Here is a 25,376-nt window from a genome sequence, read left to right as displayed (position 1 = left end):
GTAAAAATAAACGTAGCAAATGGAAATATTTAAAGACTGAGTCTTGGTGTGATAGAGTCGCCACATTTCTAAGGCATATCCTTTCTGTTGTTGATTTGAAAACCCAGCTCAGATAAAACTCACTAAAGAATAAGAAGTAAAAAGAGCCCATACCTGTTTGTTTTTAGCTGGCTTGAAGCAATCTGGGCATATTGCACCTCTAAAATAAAATTCGAGTTAATATAAAAGGTTAATGAGTTGATTATGGGGTGGATATAATTCAGAACATTTTATACAACATGGCTGCTAAACTCAGGACATCAGAAGCAGACAAAACGAATCCCCACATGAGCCACACTGGTCGGCACAGACCCTCATGTTAGAGCGCACATTTTAAACCTACGAGGACACAAGCTCTGACAGGCTCGTTAGAAGGAGAGCAATCCTATTTCAGAGAACTAAAGAGCACTGAAAAATCACACAACTGACGTTGGTGTTGACAAGGACAACTTACAGGAAGTGGCAATCCGCAAGTGTTTCTGGGTGAGCAAAGACCACACTCACTTCAAACAAGCTCTAAAAATCATAAAGACAGTTCAAAAATCAGCAAAAGGAAACCAACATCTAACAATTTATGAATGAAATAGAAATTAGCTCTCAAAGACTGGCTCAGAAAAAGAGTGAAAGCTGGAAATACTACTGCTCTCAAGTGGGCCCGTTCACAGGGCAGCTGTAACAGAAATATGCTTCTTTTTATTTATTTTTTTTAACTTTTAAATCTCAGTCACCGGTGATCCTACCAAAAAAAATTCAGTAAATTTTAAAAGGCCAGGTTTTGTATGATTTTTGTACATGTATATAAGTTAGGTGTGAAGATGAATGAGAATCTAAAGGCTGGGAAGGAGACAGTAACTGAAAGAGAGCTGTCCCGGTGAATATTACAATTAGAATTCTTGACAACGCAAAAAACTCTTATTTATATCCTTAAAATCCCATATGGGGCTTCTCTTTTAAAGTGCTCAAACTTCTTATCGGATTTGAGTTTTAAAAGAGAGATCTAATTTTTTTGTTTGTTTTATTATGAAAGCATTACATACAGATTTCCCACACCACTGAGGCAGGACTAGTAACAGTCCGGTGCTTTCTTCTAGCCATTCTTAGGAACATAAACATGTATATGCTTCTTGAGATATTAAAGATGCTTTTGAAAAACTGCCTTATTCAATTAACATTACATCATGGACAACTTATCAACTCTAGAGACCGGAGAACATTTATGTTGTAGAAAGTTTTTCTGTAGCATTAAAAAAAAAAAAAGGCTACAATGAACATCCTTATACACCTAAAAGGCACAATTTCGGACTCTATACACATCTACCTACACTGAGAATATACAAAGTTCCACACTGAGAAAAAGATGTAAATGTCATGCCCCATTATAATTTTTTATCTTTTTTATTGAGTTCCGTGTTTACTGAATTCTGTATTCACCGAGTGGACTGAATCATCCAAAGCCATACACTAGAATCACAACAGTGAAGTCATGTTCTCTGCTTCCTGTGCTAATCTACAAAATAAAACTGAAATGAACAACATTTCTTTTACTCAAGAAAACTTTATTCAACTTGAATTTATTAGAACATTTTTGTATCTTTTTTCTATTTTCTGTTCTCATGAATTCAACATGTAAAATCATTTGTGCTTCAAAACTGAAATCTGAGGTAAAAATACTTTGCATCAATGATTTCTCTAATTTCCAAAGTACTTTCATTATCTCATTTCCTTTTCATGCTTTCTGTGAAGTGGTTTTATTCTCTACTCTCTCAGTATTCTGTTGAAAGAACAGTTAGAGTCTATTCTTACAAACAGAGTTACGTAATTCAGGATGGTTTTTTTTTTTTTTTTTAAAAAAAAGTCTGTCTATTTAGCCTTGGAAGATGATTTGGTGATTCTACTTGAATAGGGGTGTCCAATATTCGGGGAATTTCCTTTGAGCAAAACGATGAGGTAATGAGGCCATACTATTAAGATCTAATTTAGGATGAGCTGGGAGATGTCCCATTTCCACATCTGGAAACATGGTGAGCTCAGACCATTCCAGAGACTGAGCAAGGTCTGCCCTGGACAAGGAGAGATGGCTGAGTGTTCTGGTTTCAGAGATGGCCTCTCCAAAAAGAAACAGACGGACCTGAGATACCCACAAGGCAGTAACCGACTAAGCCCACATACACTGCATTGTACGCGAAAACAAGATTAGCCACAGGTAAACCAAAATTGAACAGTCTAGAGTTGTCCCTACACTCACTCAGTTATTTATATATTGCTTTCTATCTGTAAATATGTTTTTCCAATTACATGATAAATACATTGAAAGCAAAGATTCATTTCTAACCTTTTCAGGTCAATTAGTGGACACTTTACCTCTTAACACTCATAAGGGTCTTAGGTTACAGAAAAGCCATGGGGGAAAAAAATAAAGTCTTTAACCTCAATTTAAGACTGTTAAGAGATCAACATTTAAGAAGTTTAAAAATTCTTCACTGGACAATTTAAAGAGATGATTCCTTACGCTACCCAAAACTCAGCCAGATGAAGTAAAACCAGTGAAACAGAGAACAAAGTCGACGGTGCCGACGCTCCAATACCTTGCCATCAATGGGAACGCCCAGTTCCTCTGAAAACAAGGGGTGAGTTATCCACTTGTAGGCTTCTTTTAGCTGAACTATGTCATTTCTTCCCAGCGACAGACTCTGCTTTCTGAATAACATAAAAATTAATTCACTGACATGAAAACTTCACTTTTTCTATTAAAGGCAAAAATTTACAATTATTAAAAGATCTTTATTGAGTGTCAATTATGTGCCAGACACCATTTTATGCATTAGAGACAAAGCAGAGAACAAAACAAAAATTCCTCACCTTGTGGATCTTATATTCTAGTAACACCAAGGAGATACTTTTTAAAGGCGGAGGTACAAGGCTTATAAAGACTCAAAGACAGAAGATACGTAACACGGCTTGTAAAGACTCAAAGACAAAAGCACACTAAGGAGTTTTTCTGAGCCAGAGCTGCCAGAATCCAGGATTTATACATCAAAAGCCAGAAAGCTGGAATACAGGGACCTGTTCAACGCTTGGAGTCCCTGGGTGGTGCAAACAATTAACATGCTCAGCTACTAGGCTAAAGGCTGGAGTTTGAATCCACCCAGTGGTGCCTACGAAGAAAGGCCTATAGCAATCTGCTTCCGAAAAATCAGCCACTGAGAACCCTAGCATGTGGGGTCACCAAGAGCAGGAATCAACTGGATGACAACGGGTTTACTGCTCAGAAACTGCACGACTGCGCATTACACTAAAGTCATCCAGGCTAAAGACACTTGCATCTACTCTCGCTGAAAATGGGGCTCACTTCTGGGAAAGAAACGTAAAAGTTATACTTTTTTTTTCCTTTACTACTGAAGAAGACGCACTACATCTTACAGTATCAATGGTATGATATGCTCATCAATGTAATATTAATGTCTGAATAAAAGTCTGACATTCCTCCAAATATACTCATGAGCCAATAAATAGGTTTTGTCAAGTCCCCATTATGACTTCTATCTTTTAGTTCATAACCTAAAACTGGTGATAGAAAGGAACTGAGGTAAGAGGAAAGAAAAACACAGTGTGGTATTTACTGAAACTGTTCTACTCTACTGGGAACGGTGTGATATCACTAACTGACAAGCCCACATGATCCCATAATTAAAGATTCAACTAGCCATACAGCTGCTTTGAATAAAAGTGATCTTAGGGCTAACTTGTGAATCATCCCCTAAATGACCCATTTCCACCAACAGAAATGACCATGTACAGGTGGTGTCTGTTGCCATTTCACTCTGCAAGAGGGAAAGACGCTGCTAACTGCAGGTAGAAAACAGGAAGTAAGTTAGCTAGTGGCTGAATTTAATTGATCTTAAAAAAAAAAGGATATAAAGACCACTGTTCTTCTAAAAATACAAATTAAGAAACAGTTGATCTACCCATTCTACATCCAGCTGAGAACGTAACTAGTTACGCCAGGCAGAGTGCTTTCACATGCTTTGGGATTTTGGCTCAACAATGAAATCTCCAGATAAACCCTGAATCTGACAAATAATCCAATTACTTCTCTACATTCAAGGATTTATTCAGACACTAAGCCTGTGAGCTTTATAAACTGGTCCTAATTCTCTGAATATCAGAAACATTTTAGGTGTGATAAAAGACTCTCTCAGTCTTTTAGTTAATGTTATTTGCACACAAACAGCATCCCAGTTGAAAAGTCCAGTTAAAGGGGTAGTTTTTTCCTTCCAGATTAAGGAGACAAGGGAGAGGGTTAACAGATGTTTTACCCTTATATCAAAGGTAAACACTTGAGATGCCAGATTAATAACCCTGAAAGCTGAAATGTGGCTGAAAGCTTTTTCAATGTAATACAGGGTCAAGTTTTCATAGGGGTCCTTAGCATGTGTTTGACTGTCCTTTAGAGGCATTAGCGCTCATTAAGGTAAATTCAGTCCCCATTGAAGGAGTAGTGGTTGAGCATATGGCTGCTAACCGAAAGGTTGACGGTTCAAATCCACCAGCCGCTCCGCAGGAGAGAAATGTGGCTGTCTGCTTCCGTAAAGATTATGGCCTTGGAAACCCAATAGGGCAATTTTATTCTGTCCTATAGGGTTGCTAGGAGTCAGGATCGAATCCATGGAAATGGATTTGGCTAGGAGTCAGGATCGAATCCATGGCAGTGGGCTTGGTTTGGTTTAAGGTAGATTCAGTCCCCATTTAGTACCTACATTTTCTGTCTGGTAACTACTGATGATGATGCCAGTTGCAATCACTGTTGCTACAGACACAACACAAACGACAGCCACTCTAGGTAAACCAAAACATTCAAATCAATTAATGTTTTCTACAGTCCTTGAAAAACTGATTCTTTGCTGGCAATTCTTCCACAATCTTTTGAAGCTAGAATGAACTAGGGACACATAGGGAAAAGATTAGTGTCCTGTGTTTTTTCTGTTCCCGTATCCTCATATTAATTAGAATCAACATAAAGAATTTGGGGGAAGAAACAAGCTTAGTTAAAAATCCTTTAATAAGGAATGAAAACAAAGCACAAGCAACATGGATGCAAACTGGTAACACTTATAAACAGCATGTGTGACTGTACTAACAATTTCTCAAGCGACTCAGGGTCAAATTTTGTTATTAGACCAGAATCATCACAAGCACTTGAGACTAATTTCAGAAAAGCCAACTAAATCCCCAAATCTGTGATAAATGTGTTGCCTATTACCATTTAAAAAATGCAGATGTGAAATGCAAAACAAAAAAATTTTCTTCTGTAAATCACTTGCGCAAGTCTGAGATTCTGACACAGAGACAGACCCAGACTTCTCTCTAACGTACACGGAGCCTCTAGCTGTCATGTGGCTCTGCTGATGCTGCTACGGGACTTTTAGTTTCAAAATCCAAAAAGCTCTGGAAAATTAAAGGTTTTTTTTTTTCCTCCTCGATTTAGTTGGCAACCAAATCCTGATCTGAATATGTGTGGCTATTTGGAAACTTTATTTATCAAACTTAGTGTGGATATTGATACATTTCATTACAGAAATATGAATGTCTTTGATTACACACCACTACCCCAGACTTTGGAGGGGAGGGGTACATCCCAGTTAATTGGCCTAATAGCGTGTTTAGTGCTTCTGTCCTACCTCCTAGTCCATTGTGTACTACCTGGGGTCCTAAAAGCTTACAAGCAGCCATTGAAAGCACAACTGGTCTCTATTCACCTGGAGCAACTGAGGAGGAGGGGGAGTCAGGAATAGGAGGAGGAAATGGAATGTGTGGCTAATTGCCCCCATAAATAACTGCTGCCTCTGCCACGAGACCAGAAGAACGGAATGGTGCCTGGCTACCATTACTGAACATTTTGATCAAAGATTCCATAGAAGAATCCTGATCAAAAGGAGAAAAACGCAGAACAGAATTTCACATTCTTATGGACTCTAGGCTTTCTGGAGCCATGGAGGGTGAATGAACCCCTGAAACTATTGCCCTAAGATAATCTTTAAACCTTAAACCAGAACATCCCCTGAAGTCATCTTATACCAAACAATAGTTTAGTTTACCTAGTAAAAAAGGCCTGCCTTGAGCATTATGCTCTTTAAAGAACTATCTATATGGGATCATATTGACAACGGCAACCCGAAAGATTAGATAGGAACCTTAGGGGGCAGTGAGTTTATGTTAATGGGGGAAGAATAACTCAGAAAAGGAGGGTGAGAATGGTTGCACAACTCGAAGAATGTAATCAATGTCACTAAATCAGACATGTAGAAACACTAACTGGTTTACGTCTTGCTGTGTATATTCCCAACCACAACAACAATAAAATAAAATTTAGAAAAAAAAGAAAAGAATCAAGTAGCTTGTATTTAAATGGTAGTAAAAATTCCCTACCTAAATTACTTACCCCATTTCCTGTTTTACCAGCAACCATGCAGCATGCTGTAGGCAATTTAGTCACACCCCGAAAGAAAAGAAAAGGGGAAAAATGTTCAGTGAAATTAAGTTCCAATATCATTACTGAAGTATTTTACAAACGACCTAACCAAACTCCCCCTTTGAGGAGAGGTTAAATGTCCGAAATGCAGCAGTGACCTCAATCTCATTTAAAATCAGAAGTGAGGTAAGAATCCACCTCACAAGGCTGACTTGCTTTGACCTAGGAATTCAACAGGGGTATTCCCTTCTCCCTGCAGCTTTCTGTTTCTCTTTAATGAGGTATAAGTGTTTTTAACATGAGTAGCTTACACACATTTTTAAAATATCTCACTATTTCATGGGGGAAGGCCCAAAGTTACCAGTACGTTGTCCCCAAAACATAGAATCGAAGGCCTTGGTTTTGTCTGTTCTTTTTTTAATTAGGCTAACAAAATTTTAACTCTAATTAGTTAATGAGCTCCACACTTAAGTCTTTAGGAGTAAAATGCACTAATGTCTGCAACTGACTCTGAAAACTAAGATGGACTGATGGGTGGATAAATGGATAGCTGGGTATATAATAAAGCAAATATAAATGTAACAACTATACAATCTAGGTGGGTATATGGGTGATCACTGTGCAAGTCCTTCAACTTTTCTATATGTAGAAAAATTCTCATAATAACATATTAGGGGAAAAGTCCTGGAAAGCATTAACAAAGAAGTGAAAAAAACCGCTAAAATGAAGAAGATCGCATTCACAGCCAGGGCTGTGGTGAGGAGTAAGTGAAATTCAGGTAAAAAGCTTAGCATAGTTTAAGTGTGACACTAGTCTTCTCTGTTCCCCATTAGATCCCCACTAGACTCCCACAGCTTCCACCTTAAAAGAAGGAAACAGAATTACCTCAGCATCCTGCATTTTGGGAACATGACAGCGGCACACGTGTGTGAGTCAATGCACTACCATCTGTACTCTGCTCTGCATGTCACCAGCACGGCCAGTGGTTACCATGCATGTCCACCCCAGGACCTGGCTTAGTGTGTATATGCTGTGGTTCACATGCAAAACCTCGTCGTTTTAAACAAACGACCAGCAGGGCACCAGGGGCTTTGGAAGAACTACTTACGCGCATTCAGAATCAGGCCCATTGCTTAGTCAACTTGGCCAAGCAGAAGAAATTAACGACGAGTGTTCCCACTGCCTGAACGTCTGCCCAGCACCCTCTGATGTATTAGTGTCTTTACTCTTGCAGCTCAGCCTGATACCACCTCCAGCACCACAAGACTCTTCTATTTACTCAAACCCTCTTTCAAGGCACAGGGGCAGAAGACCTGGCTTTCCTCCCGTGTAAAACGAGGGAGTTGGACAAAGACGACTGTATTTTAAACTTTTCTGGGTGGATGGCTACGGGTCGTCATTAACGGACATTAGTTAGCACGCTGTTTTGTAATGGAGACTTCCAGGACTCTGCAATCACAGAATCGATGAATCATGGTGTCCTAGAGCAGAAACCTTGTAGTCAATAATACCCAATCCTTCCTTCCGTCCCGCATTTTAAGAGCCAATCAACACCTTTTCCTCATGAATAAAAGACCAAGAAATAAACCAGTTACCATGGAGTCAATTTCAACTCATGGCAACCCCATGTATTTCAGAGTAGAACTGCACTAAATAGGGTTTTCAAAGGCTGTGAGCTTTTTGGAAGTAGATTGCCAGGCCTTTCTTCTGAGATGCCTCTTAATATTTCCCTTGCAGGGATTTCGTGAAGATTTAATGAAGTTGTGCATAAAAAAAACCAAGTAAAACTCCTGGCATGTACTTAATAAATGTAACTACTGTTGTTCTGCTGCTATTCATAAGGTTTTCACAGGCCAATTTTTTCAGAACCAGACTGCCAGGTCCTTCTTCCTAGTTTCTCTTAGTCTGGAAGCTCTGCTGAAACCTGTACACCAAGGGTGACCTGCTAGTATTTGAAACACTGGTGGCAAAGCTTCCAGGACGACAGAGAGACACAGCCACCACAGTACGACAAAATGACCTGTGGTGACATACATTCCACATTCCCATTATTAATGGATGTTGGCGGCTGTTTCTTCTCATTGTGAGTCGTGCCACATCAGCAAATGACGGTCCCGAAAGCTTGACTCCATCCATGTCATTAAGGTCGACTCTACTTTGAGGAGGCAACTCTTCCTCTGTCGTCTTCTGAGTGCTTTCAATCTGGGGGCTCATCTCCAGCACTATATCAGACAACGATACCTTCCTACCTCCCTCAAAGGGATTTTGTGAGGAGTCAGTGAAGTCATGTATATAAAAAATCAAGTAAAACTCCTGGCACTCACTTAATAAATAGTAACCATTGTTGCTGAGTCAGAACTTTGCCTCCAATTTCCAAATAATAAAATTTAGATTTATTCCTTAAAAGATTTACAGGACTGACCACATGCCTTCATATCCCGAAACTGCTCTGCTCTCGGTAGTTCCAGAACCTCCCTCATAAATGACTCCTCAGGCAATCTGAGCCGTAAGGAGTTCCCAAGCGTCACACGCCCTCAGCTACTCACCGGAAGGCGGGCAGTGGCTCAAACCCATTCAGAGGTGCCTCAGAAGAAAGGCCCGGTGACCTGTTTCCAAAAACCCTATGGAGCACAGTCTGCAACACACGGGTCCCCATCAGTCAGAAACGACTCGGCAGCTGCTGGCTGTCTGGGCTGTGGATGCCTATCTGCCCCTTCTTTAAGGGACTCACTCCCTCTGTCCTTTTCTAGTGACTACTTGTCCCTCCTGTTCCCGGCAGTCTGTTCCCGGCAGTCTGTTCCCAGCGGTCTGTTCCCGGCAGTCTGTTCCTTACACACTGTTCCCTACTGTCTGTTCCCTACACACTGTTTCCTACTGTCTGTTCCCTGCAGTCTGTTCCCTGCAGTCTCTTCCTTACAGTCTGTTCCCTGCAGTCTGTTCCTTAGTCTGTTCCCTGAAGTCTGTTCCCTGCAGTCTGTTCCTTACACACTGTTCCCTACAGTCTGTTCCCTGCAATCTGTTCTTTATAGTCTGCTCCCTGTAGTCTGTTCCCTGCAGTCTATTCCTTATAGTCTGTTCCCTGTAGTCTGTTCCTTACAGTCTGTTCCCTGCAGTGTGTTCCTTACAGTCTGTTCCCTGAAGTCTGTTCCTTACAGTCTGTTCCCTGCAGTCTGTTCCCTGAAGTCTGTTCCCTGCAGTCTGTTCCCTGCAGTCTGTTCCCTGCAGTCTGTTCCCTGCAGTCTGTTCCCTGCAGTCTGTTCCCTGCAGTCTGTTCCTTGCAGTCTGTTCCTTACAGTCTGTTCCCTGTAGTCTGTTCCTTACAGTCTGTTCCCTGCAGTCTGTTCCTTACAGTCTGTTCCCTGCAGTCTGTTCCTTACAGTCTGTTCCCTGCAGTCTGTTCCCTGCAGTCTGTTCCCTGCAGTCTGTTCCTTACAGTCTGTTCCCTGAAGTCTGTTCCTTACAGTCTGTTCCCTGCAGTCTGTTCCTTGCAGTCTGTTCCTTACAGTCTGTTCCCTGTAGTCTGTTCTGTGCAGTCTATTCCTTATAGTCTGTTCCCTGTAGTCTGTTCCTTACAGTCTGTTCCCTGCAGTCACTGCCAGGCAATGCTATCAAGTTTGCAACGTGTCCTGCCTCCTGATTATAAAGTAGGGCATAACTGGAGGTTGCCAAGGGAAACCAGAGAACCTTATGTGACATGTGGGATTAAATCAAATGTCTTCAGTAGCTGAGACTCGCTAAAGGGTCTTTCCTTTTTGATTCTCCGCAGGCCTCTTGCTCAAGCACACCAGCAGGTGGGACAGAGCTAATCACACAGCAGGGACAGGAAGGCCGCATCCCCAAGAAGTCAATGTCATTCAATCACTCAATTTTCACCACATGCTAATAACACCTGGACCTGCTTCTGCCGAGGAAAAGAAGTACATTTCCTCCTTTCACGTCACGAAGATAATTTTAATAAACCTTCTGTTCCTTTGTCGGTGGAAAAATTCATTCTCTGGGGTGAGCAATTTAATTCTTCCTCCTCAATAGAACCAAATGGCATTAAAGTTATCAAGTTTAATCACATTTGATACCAGAGGCAGTATGTCACCTCCTGAAAATTCAGGAACCACACAATTTAATCCTGAGCTCTGCTATAAATTTATCAGAGAATTCCAGGCAAGTCCTAAACGGGGCAGTTGAATAATATGCTTGTTAGAGTGCTTATGTAGTGTGACAATACACACTCGCACGGACACACACACAGACACACACGCACACACCCCACAGAAGGTCTCTGCCCAGGACTGACTTCTGAGCTTACAGTTCAGAGCTGGGAGTTCATCAAGCACCGGACAAAGAGAGGGTGACAGTGGGGCCAGGGATGGAGGGTGACTTAGGCAGAAGTGACAGGAAGAAAGGAGAGAGGAAGAGCAAGAGAAAGCTATTAAAAATAGTATGTTGAGAAGCTACAATTCAGTAAAATCAGGGTGTGCGCACAAGTGAGGGTGGGGAGTCAGCAGCTAGAGATGACACTGGAAACACTGGCAGGTTCTGAGCACCAAGCAAGGGCCTGAACCGCAGAACTGAAACCCTCATGTGAAAAGTGCCGCAGTGAGACGTATACAGAGCACCACAGCGGACGAGGAGGGTAAGGCTTGGTCGTCGAATCCTCTACGGTCCATCGGGTCACAGTACATACCCCATGCTCACAGTACCATTTCTCCTGTGTGGTAGTTTACGGGGAAGAGAAAGCACATCTCTATCACACGCGGGAAAATAGTGTTTGAGAAAAACATGTGCTCCAGAAAAATGAGAGAATGTCCCTGACCTGCTCTTCTCATCTCTGCTCCCTGCTCAGCCCTCGCAGACTCCTGAGTCAGGAAACAAACAGCAGATGGAGAGGCAGTCTCTGCCCCTCAGTAGTCGTGCGGTGCCTTACAAGGTGGTTTCTCTCTCTGGGCCTTGGTTTCTCAACCATAAGACGACAGGATTTTACCTGTAATTATTCTGGGGTATCTCCTATGTGGTGAGATCTTTGCTGAGAATACAAATGAAAGATCCCAGTCCCTGCCCATAAGAGACCCATGAACTAGAAGAGAACAAAGAAAAGTGAGGACAGTGATAAACATACAGAGTAGCGGGTGCCACAGCAGCCCTGGAGGCACAATGGCGAAGCAGCTGGCTGGTAATAAAGGGGGGCAGCCGGAAGCCACCCAGCAGCTCTGTGGGAGAAAGACCTGGTAACCCGCTCTTGTAATTTACAGCCTAGGAAACTCCATAGGGCAGTTTTACTCTGTCACACAGGGTTGCTATGAGTCGAAAACCAACTTGACGGCACCCAACAACAATAGTGGGTGCTGTGACAGGGCTATAGTTAGGGAGCACGGCTGAGGGAGAAGTGAGGCCTAACCTGAGACATGAAGGACCAGTTACTTAGAATAAATAACTGGGTGAGGAAGGAAACCGTATGGTACAAAGGCCAGAGCATGAAGGTTCTGGGAACCCTAAGGCAGCCGGTCCCGAGTGGCTGAGGAACTGTGGTTCGGGGATACACGGAAGAGGCAGGACTCCTGTGCCCTGCTAAAGGGTCTAGATTTTAAACTTAAGGCAATGTGAGTACACAGCTATATATGTCTCTAGGGGAGCTGGATCCGGCTGCAGTGTGAGTCAGAAGGCAGGAGACGGTGAGGAGTGAAGACTCTGGGAAGCTAACGCAGTAATCCAAGCAAGAAATAATACATCAGCTCCCTGAGGGACGGAACTGCTGGGCTGAGGGCTGTGGGGACCATGGTCTCGGGGGACATCTAGCCAAAAAAAAGACAGAATACATCACGGGAGCTCTGGTGGAGGTGGAGGTAACGAGGACACAGCCAGCAGGACTTGGTGAGCAGCAGGGATGTCGGAATTTCTAAATTACCACAAACGCCTTCAAGCTCCAAAGTCAGTAGAATCCTACACACCTCTTGGACTCATTATATTGACAAAGGATACAAGGTGGCAGGCTCCTGTCAACAGGGAAACGACAATTGCAGCATGGGCAGCTGGGGGCATTAGCAATACCCCTGCTCCCTCCTCTGCTCCCACACACAGACACGCACCCACGCACACATGAACACACCACGCATGCACACACACGCACTCATGCACACATGTGCATGCATGCACACGCAAGCACACACGCGCACACATACGCATGCACTCACACACTCACGCACGTTCCCATGCACACGCATTTGCGTCTTTGTCTTGCACACAAACAGCCAGAAGGGAATTGGGCTCGGTAAGGTGGTTAGCACAGTAGAAACTCTTCCTCCTTCTCACCCAGTGCAGTGCCTCCAACCCTCTCCTCCTCCTCTCCCACCCTCAAGCCTGCTGCAGCCTTGAACCTCTGTCTCTCCGGGTCTGCCCAACCTTGCGTCGGGGTCGGTCTCCAGCAGTGTCTGAGGTGGCAGAAAGAGGAAGGTGAGAGAAGAAGGGACAGTACCTCCAATGACCACTGCCTGGCCCCACACGGAGCTGGGGTGAAGCTTCCCTCACCACCGTCCTCACCTCCACCGCCTCCCCGCCTCGGTCCCACTCTCTTCTTTCCCCAGTCTCTGACGCCAGGCTGTGATAAAATAACTATGAAGGCTGGGTCTGGGTGTCTCCCTCGATGAACAAAACTAAGTCAGCCATCTTTAAAAACCCACCCAAGGCCTCTACATCACCTGTCTGTACAGAGCTGAGAAAAAGGAAGTGAGACACAAGAAGAGACTTCTCATTCCAGGTTTTCCCATTACACTTAGCAATTAAAACATTCAGATAGTGTTAAAAAAGCTAAGTGTTTTCGTTTTTGGAAAAGGCAAGAGACGAAAAGCAAGGGCAGGTCAGCAGAGCCAGAATGAAATCTGCAGGGCTGAAATCAGGATACAGAGTCCCGCGAACCCAGTCCTCAGGAGATCCACTGCTTCCACGGCTGAATCAGGACGCAGAGTCCCGCTAACCCAGTCCTCAGGAGATCCACTGCTTCCACAGCTGAATCAGGACACAGAGGCCCACTAACCCAGTCCTCAGGAGAACCACTGCTTCCACGGCTGAATCAGGACATAGTGTCCCGCTAACCCAGTCCTCAGGAGAACCACTGCTTCCACGGCTGAATCAGGACACAGTGTCCCACTAACCCAGTCCTCAGGAGAACCACTGCTTCCACGGCTGAATCAGGACATAGTGTCCCGCTAACCCAGTCCTCAGGAGAACCACTGCTTCCACGGCTGAATCAGGACATAGTGTCCCGCTAACCCAGTCCTCAGGAGAACCACTGCTTCCACGGCTGAATCAGGACGCAGAGTCCCGCTAACCCAGTCCTCAGGAGAACCACTGCTTCCATGGCTGAATCAGGACACAGTGTCCCGCTAACCCAGTCCTCAGGAGAACCACTGCTTCCACGGCTGAATCAGGACGCAGAGTCCCGCTAACCCAGTCCTCAGGAGAACCACTGCTTCCATGGCTGAATCAGGACATAGTGTCCCGCTAACCCAGTCCTCAAGAGAACCACTGCTTCCACGGCTGAATCAGGACGCAGAGTCCCGCTAACCCAGTCCTCAGGAGAACCGCTACTTCCACGGCTGAATCAGGACACAGTGTCCCGCTAACCCAGTCCTCAGGAGAACCACTGCTTCCACGGCTGAATCAGGACGCAGAGTCCCGCTAACCCAGTCCTCAGGAGAACCACTGCTTCCATGGCTGAATCAGGACATAGTGTCCCGCTAACCCAGTCCTCAGGAGAACCACTGCTTCCACGGCTGAATCAGGACGCAGAGTCCCGCTAACCCAGTCCTCAGGAGAACCACTGCTTCCACGGCTGAATCAGGACACAGTGTCCCGCTAACCCAGTCCTCAGGAGAACCACTGCTTCCATGGCTGAATCAAGATGCAGAGGCCCACTAACCCAGTCCTCAGGAGAACCACTGCTTCCACTGCATTTCCAACACAGTGGCTGCTGCTGTTGACCGAGCTCTGAAGGATTTGGTTGGAAATGACCACAAACAGAAATTCTATGGGGAGGGGGCTGTCAGAAAAGGCAGAACTGCTACAGAGAACGAGACGCTCTAGGATAGACATAAATGGAGACAGAAGTGGCTCAGTTCTGTTCTGCCAACGAGAAGATACTGTGACAACCGAATTTCAGCTAACTCAAGACATACAATCAGTGAAGCAAAGACGTCTCAACAGACATCTGTTGGCAACAAGGTGTGACTGAGAGGGATGCAAACGTGTTTCCTCTTCGAATTTGATTTTAGAGTACCGGCATCGTCGCTCAAATGTTGGTCAGCATCCATTGAACCTGCAGACTCAATTCCAGTACTCACAAATACAGTTTTATTTCAAAACTACGACCAAGGAAAACAGCTTATAAAAGTAAATTTTAAATTTTGGAATGTCATGGAGACAAACTGTTAATTGTTGAAGCTGTGTTAATTGTTGGAAAAGGTCTCTTAAATCAAATAACTCAAGAACTCTACATTACAGAGAAAACTACTTAAAAATTATTCCACGTTATAGGAAAATTACGAGACTAGAACATTCCATGTGTTCAACTTGATTTGCACTAAAAATATTCTTAGGGATATGGATTTGTTTACTGAATTTTTAAAATAATTTCAATGTTTAGATAGCACTTTTTAAATATGCTACAGGAATTTGCTACTGTAAAATAACCAGATGTCTGATTTCAAGATGGTGGCATAAAGCCCTTTCTGCTCACTTCTCCTTGGGAAAATCACCCCAAAATGAGACAGAGAATGAGAAAAAGAAACTCCATCTACAATGAAACAAACAAAATGCAACGCCCTGAATCTCGATATATGAAGACAGAAAAGGGCATGGTAAGTAAGAAAGTGGTAAACAAGAGAGACCAGGAATCTGAGCTCCAAGTGTGTGCAAAGCAAAGTACTTGCCCCTTCAAACCCAACAAAGCTAAGGACTTGGAGGCACAAGATAACAGAGGATGAAATGTGGGCTAAAAAGAGGGGAAAATGGCTGAAGGTTTGTATAAGAAACAGAGAGACCCCCAGCTGCCCTCCCCAACACCAAGCAAAAGGAGAAGATTTATACTTCGGGAGGCTGAACTAGAGGGGTCTACACTCAGGAGCTGCAGGCTAGAGACAGCTGGCATGGCACCAGGATGAAAACAGGGGTTCCATGAGAGCTCAGAGTCCACACAGTGAGACCTGCACCCCCTTCCTTACTCTGCTCTGGGTACTCAAACAGCCAAGCTCAGGCCTCTCCAGACACAGGTTACAGGATTCTATTTGATATAAACTGGATGGTCTTTGAGAAAAAAGCTTTCAGATAATGACGTATGATCCTTTCATATTTAAAAGTCAGTTTACTACCTGCTCTTCCTCCAGTAAAGCCCAGTCATCACGTACCATTTCCTCACTGCATGTACTCGTGACATCCAGCCACCTTTCAGACCCCCAAGCTTAGGCACAGAGGCCTTCGGTGGTACAAATGGTTAAGCACTCAGCTACAAACTGAAGGGTTAAAGGTTCTAATCAACTCAGAGGCTCCTTGGAAGAAAGACCTGGCAATCTCCTTCTGAGAAATCACTCTAACGAGCATAGTTCTGCTCTGAAACACAAGTGGTTGTCATGAGTCAGGACTGACTCAACAGCAGCCAGTCTGGCTTGTCGTTGGGTTTTTATGCTTAAATACAAATGGGTGTCAAAGCTCACTAGTCATTTGAAGAAAATCTCTCAATACAAAAGGCAGAGACCAAAACAACAAACATAAAAGTAGGGAAAATAATATTTAATTCCCATGTACCCTTCAAGTCAGTTTCAAGTTTTCAACATTTTGCCAGTCTTCATTATCTATCTCCATTTTTGGGGGGGTGGGGGGGACAGGGTTGTTATTGTTTTTAGATGAGAGATAGGCTGAATGCAGTATTTAAAATAGAGTCCCGGACATTATATCATTTCACCTGTGAATACCTTTCAATGAATATATTTTAGAAAAAGTGATATAAGCACCATTAGAAATGAAAAAGGGACTATAAGCACTTATGCAGAAGAGTTCTTTTCTTGTCCCCCTTCCCCCCCACGCCCACCCCGCTCCTTTTCTTCTTTTTAAATAACATGTTACAAAGTACAGAATATACCATCAATTATCTTGGAACACAACTTTCTCTTTCTCCAACCTCAAAGGTTTTGTGTTTCTTCAGCAAAGAAGAATGAGGGCCCTGGGGAGTGGGGGTGAAGGTAGAACCTCTTTTCTGCCACCTCCCATTTCTTCCTTTTACCTCGACCACAGGTACATATAAGCTGCACTGCCGCTGCTGCAGACCTGGGCAAGTCCTGCTGGGTACCATCCAGAGTGGCCACATTCAATGACAAGTAATTGTTTTGTACACACATGTGCCAGGCGCTAAAAAACCATTGCCCTCAACCCACCTGGAGCAAAGGAGAATGAAGAACACCAAAGACGTAGGGTAAAGATGAGCCCAAGAGACAGAAAAGGCCACATAAACCAGAGACTCCGTCAGCCTGAGACCAGAAGGACTAGATGGTGCCCGGCTGCCACCAATCACTGCCCTGACAGGAAACATAACAGAGAGTCCCTGATGAAGCAGAACAGTGGGATACAGAGCTCAAATTCTCATAAAAAGACTAGGTTTAATGATCTGACTGTGACTGGAGGGACCCTGGAGGTCAGGGTCCCCGGACCCTTTGTTAGCCCAAGATTGGAACCATTCCCAAAGCCAACTCTCCAGACAGGTACTGGACTGGACTATAAGATAGATAATGATACTGGTGAGGAGTGAGCTTCTCGGCTCAAGTAGACACACGAGACTATGTGGGGAACTCCTGTCTGGAGGTGAGATGAGAAGGAAGAGGGGAACAGGAGCTGATTGAATGGACATGGGAAATACAGGGCAGAGAGGAGAAATACGCTGTCTCATCAGGGGAAGGGCAGCCAGGAGTACATAGCAAGGTATGTATAACTTTTTGAATGAGAGACTGACTTGATTTGTAAACTTTCACTTAAAGCACAATAAATTAAATTAAAAAACAAAACAAAACACCGTTGAGTCAATTCCAAGTCATAGCAACACTACAGGACAGAGTAGAACCGTCCCATAGGGTTTCCAAGTCTGTAAATCTTTAGGAAACAGACAGCCACATCTTTCTCCCACAGAGTGGCTGGTAGGTTCAGACTGCTAAACTTTCAGTTGGTGAGTGCTTAACCACTGTACCAGGCATATATAAGTACACAAAATAGACACAAACTCCTGACCTTATAAAACTTGTAGTCTAAAGGAAAGAAAACAGAAAACAAGCAAAACAAATAAGTAAATCACCATTATTTTAGAAGGCGAAAACTGCAACGGGGAAAAGGAAGGCAGGGAAGGGATCTACAAGGGAAGCAGGTGTGGAAGTTTGCATTACAAACACGGTAGTCAGGAAAGCTTCACCCAGAAGGCAACTGCTGGAAAAGACACGAAGGAGGTGGGGAAGTAAGCCATGCACACATCTGAGGGAAAAGCATTTTAGGCAGAGGGAACAGCAATGCAAAGGCCCTGAGGCAGAAGCGTGCCTGCTGTGAAAAGTGAACGAACAGCAAGGAGGCAATATGGTAGCAGTAAGGGAGGAAAGTGGCAAGTGATAAGTAAAAATCTAAGGTGTAGGGGTGGAGCAGGCCAGTATGAGTCCTTGTAGGCAATTAAGGGACAGAGACGTTTACTCTGAGAAACGGGAAGATGTGGGAGGGAAGTGGTGGAGGCACATGAATTGACTTGCCTTTCTCAGTGGAAGGGGTAAGAGACAGCCGTTAGGAGAACATTGTACTGGTCCAGGCAGCTGCCCGGCCTGCCTTGCTCACTTCTGCATCAGGATAAAGGAAATGGCCTTGAGAGGTGCAACAAGGAGAAAGCTTGGGGCCTGTTCTACCCTTAGCTTTCACTGCCTTCAAACTAATGTTTGCCCAACAGTCCCTGGCCATTTTCTGAAACAGGAAGCCATAACTTGTCCTGGGACAGTACAATGGTTTCTATCAGAATAATTTTTTGACAAATGTATAGGTTTTCTGAAATCTAATACTTCTATAAGGGGCTGTGCTGAAGACAATAACTCTTGGTTCTTTCCCTTCCTGGTAACTTCTCTGTGCCCTGTTTGGATGATGGGGCCACATCTCAAGGGTTTACTGTAAATTGTCTACGATCCTTTAGGATTATGCTCAGAGGCTTAGAATACCTGTCATAGGAAAAATGACATTTTCACAGCAAAAACGTGATTTGTACTTTTGTATCCGAGAAATCAAAGGACAATGCATTAAGAGTACCCGCTAACTCAGAATGTGATGTTTTGAGTAAGGGTCACGTGGAAATTTACTTTAAGCAAATGTCTTTACACTGCTTGACAGTGTAGATGAATAACGCAAGCCAGAATTTCAGGAGCAACGTTTTCAATGTATAAGAGTTTCAAAGGACTCTCAAGTACATTAAAAAGGTCATTTGCATATAATTAACATGCTAATTACAAATTTGGATTTATCTGTTCATTAAAAGAGATCCCCAAGGACCCTTTCGAGCCGAAATTTGAAAGAATGGACTATGTTGACTAGTTTAAGTTACTGCCTGTATTTGAAAGTAACAGTTCTACTTATTTTAAAATATTCTGTGATGTTTTATTTTCATCAATTCAAAGGGAACAGTTACCTACATCTTTGAATGTAAACCTGATTCCCTGCAAAATAATAGCTAAATTCAAAGTCGCCATGATTGACAAAATGCTTTGTATACTGTGAAACACACACACAATCCCCATATATCATTATCTCAACTTTTAAAGATTTCATTCCAAATTAGTGAATTCTAGCATAATTTGAAAAATGGGCTATATGTCAAGCTACTGATAATTGAGTCTTTTCTAAGTTGATCAAGGTGGAGCACCAAGAATGTCAAACGACATCTTTCCAACATAAATACCAAACTCCACTGAGTTGCGCTTAGTGCCTGCCTCCTTTCCAGGACATTCCTAGGTGGCGTGGGAACCAGGATGAGAAGGAGATCATGGAGCACCTGGAAAAAACAGGGCGGCTGAGGCAAAGGAACTGGGTTCAAGTTCTCTTTCCTACTTAGAGCCCCTTTGGGGCTCGTTCCCTTATGTGTAAAACAGACAGTATAGTTTAAATAAACTACTCTACAAAAATGCTAACTGTTGTCCTTATATACAGGTCTCCTGACTCTGTTTAGTAATTTAAAAAGTAAATGAAGCTGCTTCTTGACGTGCATTAAATAAGTGTTCCTTGGGCCTTGCCCTTTCCAAACTTTCAGTTCTAGTTTTAGTCTAAAAGTCTAAGGAAGGTGATATTTATTAAATTTTGTCATGAATCTGAGAACAGAACAGCACCTGCAATGAATGGGCCACTTTCTAGCTATGGATGCTTATGAACAGGTGTGCAAGACACAGAGGCAAACCATCAAGGCAAGGCAAACCACACCCGCAACAGCAAAGTGCAACGAAACACTGGAGGAAGGAGAAAGGCAGGGTCCTTGGGCCCTGTTAGATCATGTCCAGTTTATATTCTGTCTATTTATCTTTATTAGGACATCTTGGTTTAACACGAGAGAGAGAAAGAAGGAAAGGAAAGGAAAGGAAAAGGAAGGGAAGGGAAGGGGAAAAGAAGTGAGGGAAGGAAGAAGAAGGAAAGGGAAGCGAAGACAGAAAGCAGACAAACGGGCTGGGAGGGAGGGAGAGAAGGGGAAAAAGGGAGCCAGAGATTCCTAAGAACATTTTGGTAAAGACCTGTCTAAATACAAGGTCTAATGACAAAGCTTTGGTGTACAGGAAATTTCAAGCAAATTTCTGGAGAATTCTATGAGACAAGCTATCATATACTACCATTAACTTTGTACAATATGATACAAAAGTAGTAACTAAAATAAAGCAAAAAAGGCCTAGGTCATGAGCTGTCAAAGGTGATTACTAAATACACTCAATGAGTTTTTTCTACTCTTCTCTTCCATCTGTCAGTCCCCCATCATACAACCTTAAAATCTCCAAACATTCTAAGGGTCACTGTTGAGGATAAATCCTTCTATTAACTGCCAAAAAGAACATAAACTCCACTATCAATTAGTTTTTGACATGTCTGCTTTTTACCTTCCTCCTTGTAATTAGGTTGTGAGATAAATAGCTTTCCGTTAGGATTGTTACAGTGCAAAAGAGTATTCCTAAATTCACAGGTAAAAGACACGAGGCTGTACAGTTTGCTAGTTTAATGCAGTAAATAAAAATACTGTAAAATAAAAATTTAAATGAGACAAATGCAAAAATTATATCTTAAAAGTAAACAAATATATTTGGACTTCTGGGTAAAGAGGGAAGCTCAAACACTTTTGCTAACCCTCCAAAAGAGCAGTAAAGAGATTTGTTTCAGGTGCAGAAAACCTACCAGGATGGAAAGTGAGAATGTGGGGAACAGGGAGAAGGTGGAAGCTGGAAAGCAGAACATAGGTAAGGACTTAGCAGACCCCCAAGAAGCCGAATCCTACGCTGGCTGCAAGAGAAACTAACACCTCAGAATCAGTAATAGACTAACAGCATGAAAACGGCAACCAACAACAAGTAACAAGAGCACGTTTTCATTACAACAATGGAATTAAATGTTCGACGTTACAAAGCTCTGAGAGCATCCCACACAGCAAACGAGTCTCTCTTGCACACCTTACTATTGGGGAGGGGGGGAAGTATTTTCACTAAGAAGACACTAAAGAGAAAGGGAACTGACATTGTTGATCACCTGATACGTAACAGTACTAAACCAGGTATTCTTTCTGTTGTTTCGATAGTGACCTCACAAAGTAGGAATTACTTACACCCATCCCTTAAGCATGGCTCAGAGAGGTAAAGTCCCTTCTCCAAACACACAAGACCAGAAGGTAGACACGCTAGGTGTGTTTGGAGAAGGGACTTTACCTCTCTGAGCCAGGGAGCCCACACACTTTCTTCAATGTACTCTGCTACCTTCTAGCATCATGGTAAAAAGGCAGGGGAGAAGGGAGAAAAAAGCGTGGTCTTAAAACTCAGTTCCTCGGTGTTGTTGTTGTTAGGTGCTGTCAAGTTGGTTCCGACTCATAGTGACCCTATGGACAACAGAACGAAACACTGCCCAGTCCTGAGCCATCCTTAGAATCGTTGCTATGCTTGAGCTCATTCTTGCAGCCACTGTGTCAATCCACCTCGTTGAGGGTCTTCCTCTTTTCCACTGACCCTGTACTCTGCTAAGCATGATATCCTTCTCCAGGGACTGATCCTTCCTGACATGTCCAAAGTATGTAAGATGCAGTCTCACCATCCTTGCTTCTAAGGAGCATTCTGGTTGTACTTCTTCTAAGACAGATTTGTTCATTCTTTTGGCAGTCCATGGTATATTCAACATTCTTCGCCAACACCACAATTCAAAGGCGTCAATTCTTCTTCAGTCTTCCTTATTCATTGTCCAGCATGCACAGTCATGGAAAACTTCAGCTTCTGGACCCATCTTGAAAATAAAATGCCTCACAAGTTGGTTATGTAGATTAAAAAAAGAAATTCTGGAAAGGGGATGCGGAGAAAAATAACGGAAGACTGACTGAAAATCTGTTGGTAAAAGAGGCCGAGCCTCAGACTTTCTCCCTATTCCATGTAGCCAGGTGGCTGCCCCTCCCTAACTCCAGTAATAGACTGGAGTTCTATTTTCTAAAGGTGGTGAGACAGAAGGTCTTTGGATTGGGAGTCATGAGTCACATTTAAGGACAGTAGTACATCACCGAGCAAACACAGGCACAAAGATGATGACGTACAGCTACCACCCCTGCCCCCATCTCAGCTTCCAGACCTAGGCAGCACACCAGAGCTTCCAATCGCTTCTTATTCTTCCGTACTTTTACATATAATCAGCCAACCAAGGATCAGCAGATAGCTGAGGAAAGCTTCTAACATGGAAGTGACATGCCAAAAAAAAATTTGAGATTAGAGACTGACAAGGAGACTAAAAAACTTCTACAATAGTAATACACATCAATATCCTCAGAAAGCAATAAATAAACTATTGTGTTTTTTAAACAAGAATAGGTTCTTATTTTTCTAAACACACACACACACAAAGGGAAAACACTGAAAATAGGGAAAGATCTTGGAAAGGAAAAAACATGACATTAATAAAAACCCAACAAAAAAGCTGAAAGACAAAATTGAGAAAACCCGGTAATGGCTGACCAATCTTCCTGCTGAGAACAGCTAGGAAACCCGGAAAAATAAATTTTGAAAATCTGCTTGAAGGCATCAGGAAGTCAACAATGCCGTGAAGAATTACAGGATCAAAATCTAGAAGAAGGAAACCAGAGACAAGCCAGGCTTTTTGAGCAATCTTTCCCCCAGTGGGCATCTGCCAGTCAGAAGAGGTAGCTAAGCATGGCAAGATGGTCAAAAATTGGAGTCCAGTGTCCACTAAAAAAACGGAAACCCTGATAAACCCCTATGCTTTGGCTGAAATGTTAAAGGATTACATCTTAGTTGTAAGGGTATAAAGGGGGCTGAATAGCCCTTAAAGGTGCTAAAGACCAGCTTCAAATCATTTCAATTCCTGTAACTGGATTAAGGTGATTCAGAATTGATACCTAGCCAGATGCCAAAAGCAAACAAAAAATCCTCCCTGGAGGAAGATAACATTATTTTAGGCTTGAATTATTTCTATAATTTTTCATATTCAATGTCCAACACTAAATGAAAAATTGAAGTGTATAAGATAAAAAAAACAAATGTCAGAAACGGATTCACAGGTGATCTAGATAACGGACTTATCAGGTACAGAAAAAATTCAAGCAATAGGGAATACACGCAGGAAAATAAAAGAGAATATTGAGCACTTTAGCAGAGAACTATTAATACAAACTACATAAGTGAATCAAATGAAAGTCATAGAAATGAAAATTCTAATAACATAAATTTAAAACTTTGTAGACTCGTTTAACAAAGGAGTCCCTGGGTGGTATAACACATGTGTAACGGGAATCCCAGAAAGAAAGGAAAGCCAGAATAGAGCAGAAGCATATTTGGAAAGACAATAAATGAGATTTCTCCAAAACTGATAGACTATCAAGCCAGAACTGACAAATCTCGTGAACTTCATAAAAGATAAAAATAAAGAAAATCAAACCTAGAAACCTCATAATAAAATTGCTCAAAACTTACAGAAAGAAAATCTTAAAAGTAGATAGAGGAAAAAAAAAAGCTACCTTTGAAGGAGCAATAATTAAAATGGCACCTGGAGGCAGAGCCAAGATGGCGGAATAGATAGACACTTTGGGCTAGCCCTCTTTACAACAAAGACCCCCCAAAACAAGTGAAACGAGTGTATTTATGACAAGCTAGGAGCCCTGAGCATCAAAGGCAAGCTTAGAAAACAAACAGAGTGGCACGGGGAGGAAGAGACAGTTCAGACGCACAGAGGAGTTACTGGACCTGAATCGCAGGGAGCCCTCAGGCACAATTCCCAGAGTGGCAGTGGCAGGCTGGTACTAGCGTTCAGCTGCGGTTTCCTCAGGGAGAAGCAACCAGCCACACAGCCTACTCACACCTCTGGAACCAGAGAAGAACAGCGCTCTCGGCAAAAGCTAAGTACTTGCAAATATTTCACCCCGTCCCCCCATCCCCAAGCCAGCTTCAGCGGCTGAATTGCCTGGGCCAGAGATAGGCACTATTGAGCACCTAGAACCATCCTCCTGGCCTTGGAGAAGGAAAAAATTTACAAATGGGGGAAAAGATAATTTGCCAGCTCCACTAACTGGGGGAGCTCAGGACAGAAGCGGCTCCTGTCCAGGCACAAATGGTCTATGGACTTTGAGCACCTTTCCCCTCTGCATGGACCTGTGTGGACCTATTTCAGGAGAATAAGCCCTTGTTGGCAGACTTCAACCTTTTCAGCTGTGCGATGGAGAGGTAGGTGTTTGATGTTTGACGTTGCTTTGCCTATTAAACAATGTCCTCACCTACCCACATCAGGGGCCTAAGGACTGGTAGCTCCACTCAGGTCAGCCAGCCACCCACAACAGAGGTCCAAGGATAACTGGTACCTCCCAGTCCTTACAACCAAAAACGCTGGGTGCCCATGGTCCGTCTGCAGAGCCCACCCACCTGCACTCTCTAGGGAATAGGGACGTGCTTTCCTCAGAGACACTCAGGGGTCAGTTCTCAACCCTCTGCTTTGTTCAGAGCATGACCCCCTGCTGCAATTAGATACTGGTACATATACCAATCACCCCTGCCCCTCTAAGACTGTAGGACAGAGCCTGTACCACACACTAGATGGACACCTGAGCTGAATTCATACAAGAAATGTGAATGGACTCCTAGACTGATATACCTGATAACAGCTCTAGCCATCCGGGGACAGGACGTCAAAGCTCCAAAGGCGAAAATAATCAAGCTAGCTCACTAAAGCAACCCCATTTGGGCACATCAAAACAAAACAAAGCAAGAAGCTACGACACAGTCAGCAAGCATAAACTAATACAATAACTTATAGATGGCTCAGAGACAGCAGTCAATATCAAGTCACATAAAGAAACAGGCCATGATCACCTCAACAAGCTCTCAAAACAAAGAATCCAGGGATCTTCTACATGAAAGTGCATTCCTGGCATTACCAGAGGCAGGATACAGAATAACATACAGGACCCTTCAGACATCAGAAAGCAAATGAGGCAATATGCAGAACAAGCCAAGGAACACACAGATAAAGCAACTGAAGAAATTAGAAAGATTATTCAGGAACATAATGAAAAATTTAATTAGCTGGAAAAATCCATAGACAGCAATCAGAAATTCAGAAGATTAACAATAAAATTACAGAATTAGATAAC

The 25,376-nt window shown here is 43.1% G+C and overlaps 1 protein-coding gene across 6 annotated transcripts in view; it reads right to left on the bottom strand.

Moving 5' to 3' along the window:
- Positions 1–25,376, bottom strand: part of PUS10 (pseudouridine synthase 10) — an 88,402-nt gene that overhangs the window by 23,989 nt on the left and 39,037 nt on the right. For all 6 annotated transcript variants that reach the window (XM_064277009.1, XM_064277008.1, XM_064277007.1 and 3 more), the window contains 4 exons: positions 6,479–6,513; positions 2,625–2,736; positions 494–555; positions 154–199 (listed from right to left, as the gene is read on the bottom strand). In XM_064277009.1, coding sequence (XP_064133079.1) covers positions 154–199; positions 494–555; positions 2,625–2,736; positions 6,479–6,513 — 255 coding nt within the window. The remainder of the gene's footprint in view (positions 1–153; positions 200–493; positions 556–2,624; positions 2,737–6,478; positions 6,514–25,376) is intronic.

This window comes from Loxodonta africana, chromosome 26, assembly GCF_030014295.1.
Source record: "Loxodonta africana isolate mLoxAfr1 chromosome 26, mLoxAfr1.hap2, whole genome shotgun sequence".
NCBI classification, from domain to species: Eukaryota; Metazoa; Chordata; class Mammalia; order Proboscidea; family Elephantidae; genus Loxodonta; species Loxodonta africana.
The sequence above is the reverse complement of the archived record's forward strand: the minus strand, read 5'-3'. Positions and strand labels throughout refer to the sequence as shown.